We start from the raw sequence: 4,968 nt of genomic DNA on the forward strand, positions 1-4,968 counted from the left end.
CTGCGTGCCAGGTTGCTGCCTTTTGTCTGAATTATAGGCGCGCAATGGGTTGGATTGATGGCCAGAGAATGGAGAATCGTGTCATACGTTTTAGGCTGTATCTACGGATTGCGGGTGTCTACGAGGAAACGATTTCGTACGATGATGGGCGAATGTACTGTGTCCGATTTGAGCTCAAGTTGGATGAGTTACGTGTAGTAAATCGTAGGTATTATAAGGCTAGTAAATGACGAATTTCCCTTGTTTATTGATGTCACACTCCTCCCTATTATCTACTCCTGACGTTACACACCGGGAGCTCCGCTTTTAGGCAGTGCTTAAATCTGAATGTTATAAAAACGTTATTTGTGGTGAGCTACAGTGTCATTGACACTTTCATTTTTAAGATTTATGCGGTTGCACGTATTAGCTGAAAAAATACGGTAATTCCACGAGGCCGTGCTCTGGAACGAACTATAGTTAGTATGGCAGAATTTTCAGGGAGTCGCACGGACTCTTGCATATGTCAAATCAGGTAGTCCGACAGTAAATCAGGGAGTATTTGACTCCGGACTCCCGTTAATTTTGCACCCTGCATTTATTGTGAGTTCATATTTACACTTAGGTGGTGAGACAGATTTTACCATTGTCAAAGAAGAGACTATCTCTCATAGAGACATTTTTAAGGGATACAGAGTCCAGGTAAGTCAAGACTATTTTGACTCTAATTAGGTAAATGCATAGTGTAAAGTAGGGAAATACATCGTTTGGATTTAACACATGTTGAATGCCTTAGTGTGTTCTTACATGTGTTAGACTACAGAAATCCAGCATTTGATTCCAGATGTCACATTTCTTTGTGTTAACTTTCATGTTCAGCTGAATGTGAATCTCCTCCAAATGCTCATGGTCTGATCTGTGATCATACAGACTAGAAAATTCATAGTATGGTGGTCAAACCTCAGAAATCCTACAATTTACCCATCTGCCTGGTTTGATTGGCAGGTAGCTCTGGCCAATCATTGTTAGGATGGGCATTCTAAAAAAGTTCTTAGCAATGAAGTGCTGAAACATCAAAAATTTGGCGAGCGCAAATTGAAAACGCGTAGAAACTGGTTAAACTTAAAGGAACTAGCGATAATATCACAGGGGTCTGGTTATCTTGCTCTATGCTCGGATGGGGCGTATACATCGTACAGGTGACGAGTATCACTTCCCAAGTGTAATCGCTCCCTTTCGTGTTTCCGCGTGTAGCGTGCCGTCCGACATTCCCAAGCTCTACGTGAACAGATGTACGGCGGCCGAGCATCATGCTGACCCGAGCTCCGACCCCGAGTGCAAACGCTCCATCTTCATCCAGATCTATGAGGGCCTGAAGCCCAGGCAGTGCAACGAGAAGATGCTGGATTACCGGTGAGCGACAAGAACACAAAGGTCACGAGAGGGTCAAGATGCAGTTGTGACGTGATCGCATTTTTTGTGGTATGATGTGTAAGATTAGGTGAGAAGTCTTACCTGAGAGAGCGTGAATGGTATGCCGTTAGGTGTGTGACGATTGGGTAATGTTTAACGAGTGTAATGTGTGGGTGAAGAATTACAGGGAACTAATTAAGGGAATTAATGAAGGAGGTGATCTTTAAGCTTTGGCATGATGAGTGTTTTTATATTAATGAGACACAAGTTGCTCATCGGTTCATAGTTAGATATGTATAATTCATTTTTTCTATAAAAAGATCTTTTACTCCTGTACATTAAGGAGCAGTTATGAAGATATTAGGCGCACATCGATACTGTACCGCAAATAATACATATTGATTGGTATTAAATGTAGGTGGCCACCGATACATGACCAGTGGTGGGAGTGCAAGTTTGCCTCAGAGGGAATCATCGATCAGGGCGGAGGCTTTAGAGATAGTCTTGCTGATATGGCAGAGGAATTGTGCCCTACTGACAGTGATGTACCCGTGTCACTTCCATTCTTCGCGAGGGCTCCTAATCAGGCAAGGACTATTTGTGCTGTTGGTAGCTAGTTGCAAACAACAGATGCTAGATGCAGATATGCATTCCTAATAGACGCAATCCCTAGATGCATATCACAATTGACCGTCGTATAATATGCATGCATATTGCAATTTACCGTCGTATAATAAGCATGCATATTGCAATTTACCGTCATATAATAAACATGCAAGTATAGCATACATTATACATAAGCATGCAAGTATAGTATGCTAACGGCAACAGTCTACGCGTTTTTTTTCCAAACTGTATTCGAGATATTGACGTGGCATCAAATATTTGTTTACACACTGACCCAGAGTATGAGTTTGGCGTGTTATTTGCCATGTGTTTGCAGTTCAACGTCGACCTAAACATCAACAGGGATGTTTATGTGCCAAACATCGGCTGCACTCAGTACTTGCTATACGAGTGGCTGGGTAAGCTGATGGGAGCCTGCCTTCGCAGCCGCGAGAGCTTGGTAGGACATCTATCTGCATTAGCAGTTCATAGAATTAACACTGGGCGCTGCATGCAGCCACCGATTAAGCGTTACGTGGTTATAAACCTTATCATGAACGTCGTTATGACTTGCGATTCGCAGTTTCAAGTTATGCAAGCACTATTTTCACTTACGCATGCTCCCAAGCACCAGTAGTAGTGATGCAGATGTGTGCTTGTAAATATTCAGTTTATGTGACATCCACCTTGCTATGCCAACAGGTGCTATCCTTGCCCAGCTTTGTGTGGAAGAAGTTGGTAGGTGAGACAGTGAAGTGGTCCAGGGATTACGTCACAGTGGATGCAGCCGAGGTAATTTCAGCTCTGATCTGATTTAGCGCGTTCCTTTGCTGCTTGATATGACACGTGTGGTGCGTACTTTGATTTTGATGTGTTTTAACAGCACTACATTGACAAATGAAATAATCACATAACTACCAGTCAATGTTTCGTACCACTTATCTGGAAAAAACGGTCAAAATCTGTCAACTACTTCATTTTAGAGCTATTCTTTAATATATCAGTTTATTGTATAGGTGCCAATATTGTTATGTGAGTGTAAATATGTTTTGATTGCATCACACTTTCCATGCACTCAGTTGCAAACAGTTTCCTGATAGATATTTGATATGTTAATTTAGAGCAAAAGTGTACATAAGCCATGTTCGTGCTTTCAGGTCAAACTTGTTGATAACATAGAGACGATGGATCAGGAAAGCTTTACAAGTTATTTTGGAGATGAACACAAATTTGCGTAAGTATCCTTTGCATTAAAAAAACATGCACCTCGCATAATACATAAGAATATTGAGTGTGGAAGGCTGGTATAGCGCTGTGTGAGGTGTGGTAGAATTCAGTGTAGTCGATTCCTGCAACAACTGCATGTGGTGATTTAGGTGCACGGCCTGCGACGGCAGCGCGCAGGAAGTGAAGCACGGCGGAGCAGACATACAACTCACCTACGAAAACAGGTTCGAATACGTGAAACTTCTGAAGCAGACGAAGTTGCAAGAGTTCGACAAACAGGTAATAATGGCAGTAGTAAGTGGAGGCACATACAGAGAAAGGCTGCACTTTTTCTTCTTTATGTTTAAACTATTTCATTGCTTGGAAATGAAGTTCCATAGGACAGTGTGACATCCATATATGTATTTGACATTTTGTTGAAACTGTATGCTTTCGATAGATCTTTGTTAAATAATACGTGATTTTTGGTTCCAGTTGGAAGCAATACGTAAAGGAATTCTGAAGGTTATTCCACCTGCAGTATTAGATCTCCTTACTTGGCAGGAACTCGAGAGAAAGATCTGCGGAGATCCTGAAATAACTGTAGAGGCTCTAAGGAAGCAGAGTACGTGTCCGTTCTTTAATAACCTGTTAGTTCGTGTATCACGTATACCTCAGTGACACACGTTATGGGGCCTGTTAATATTTCACACTCGAAAATACCACCACACTGGGTAGACGATGAATTGGCTTCTATAAGCAGGCTATAGTGCAGCTGTTCTTTTGTTGGGTACAACTCATAATGGCCATATCATGGGTTACTAATTGGCTGTAGTTTCTGATTAACGTTATCGTTACCAGAGAGCTGGCAAATAAGAAGGGTCCGCACAATGATGCTGGAAATGAGATCCGTTGCATTTTTTTGTTAGCTCAGGCCTTTGCTTGCGTTCACATTGCCACTGTTCCATACTAGATTCAAGTTCGACTTCACCTTGTGTGCGTGAAGTATCCATGTTGAAGGTATTCTGCTATGTCGCTGTCAGTTCTAGGCTGACATTGTGTCAGCCCTGTGCATCGCATCATCGTGGCTTGTCTCATGCGTTTTGTCCTGTACTGAAGCTCACTATGAAGATCTGGACCAGACGGACGTTAGAGTCGGCCAGCTGTGGGACGCTCTGACAAACTTCACGAATGCAGACCGCAGCCGATTCTTGCGCTTTGTCACCGGCAGACGGCGCCTGCCCGCGCCAATGTACATCTGCGCTGACAAAGGGTGCGTGCTGCCTCTTGAGTGTTTGTGACCGTGGTCACCTAAGCCAGTGCTTCGTTCAACTATTTCAGTGTCATTCTCCCTAGAGTCTTTATAACAAAATTTCATTCACCTGCGACTAAATTTCCTTGTATTGTGTTTTTAGCTCATCTGACATAGTCAGATGCAGCTTGTAGAATCGCATGAGCGTGCGTCCGTTCGTCCGTCCGTCCGTTCGTCCGTCCGTGCGTCCGTCAACAGTTGGGCACAAATCTAAACGGCTCGACGTACGGATTCGAAAGTCGGGACGTGGGGGGGTAATCCGAAAACGAGTTGGGATGTCGAAGCTGGGGGGTCAAAGGTCAAAGGTCAAGAGGTGTAAAAGAAGGGGGAACATTCCCTCCTTAACTTAAGGTATAGGGAGGAAATGCAGAATTGCGGCACAAATCTAAACGGCTCGACCTAGGCTCGTGATAGTCGGTGTATAGCATCATGGCAGGAAAAGCCATCACTGT

The 4,968-nt window shown here is 43.3% G+C and overlaps 1 protein-coding gene across 1 annotated transcript in view; it reads left to right on the forward strand.

Moving 5' to 3' along the window:
* Window positions 1-4,477, forward strand: part of LOC106819147 (E3 ubiquitin-protein ligase HECTD3-like) — a gene marked incomplete at its 3' end in the record, with an annotated part of 16,024 nt that extends 11,547 nt beyond the window's left edge. Inside the window, exons 9-17 of the mRNA XM_014823803.1 lie at window positions 605-681; window positions 1,234-1,392; window positions 1,811-1,979; window positions 2,336-2,458; window positions 2,701-2,790; window positions 3,156-3,232; window positions 3,375-3,504; window positions 3,700-3,829; window positions 4,324-4,477. Of these exons, the coding sequence (XP_014679289.1) occupies window positions 605-681; window positions 1,234-1,392; window positions 1,811-1,979; window positions 2,336-2,458; window positions 2,701-2,790; window positions 3,156-3,232; window positions 3,375-3,504; window positions 3,700-3,829; window positions 4,324-4,477 (1,109 nt within the window). The remainder of the gene's footprint in view (window positions 1-604; window positions 682-1,233; window positions 1,393-1,810; window positions 1,980-2,335; window positions 2,459-2,700; window positions 2,791-3,155; window positions 3,233-3,374; window positions 3,505-3,699; window positions 3,830-4,323) is intronic.
* Between the last annotated feature and the right edge of the window lie 491 nt (window positions 4,478-4,968).

The sequence above is a fragment of the Priapulus caudatus genome, unplaced genomic scaffold, assembly GCF_000485595.1.
Source record: "Priapulus caudatus unplaced genomic scaffold, Priapulus_caudatus-5.0.1 Scaffold2894, whole genome shotgun sequence".
Classification (NCBI taxonomy): Eukaryota; Metazoa; Priapulida; class Priapulimorpha; order Priapulimorphida; family Priapulidae; genus Priapulus; species Priapulus caudatus.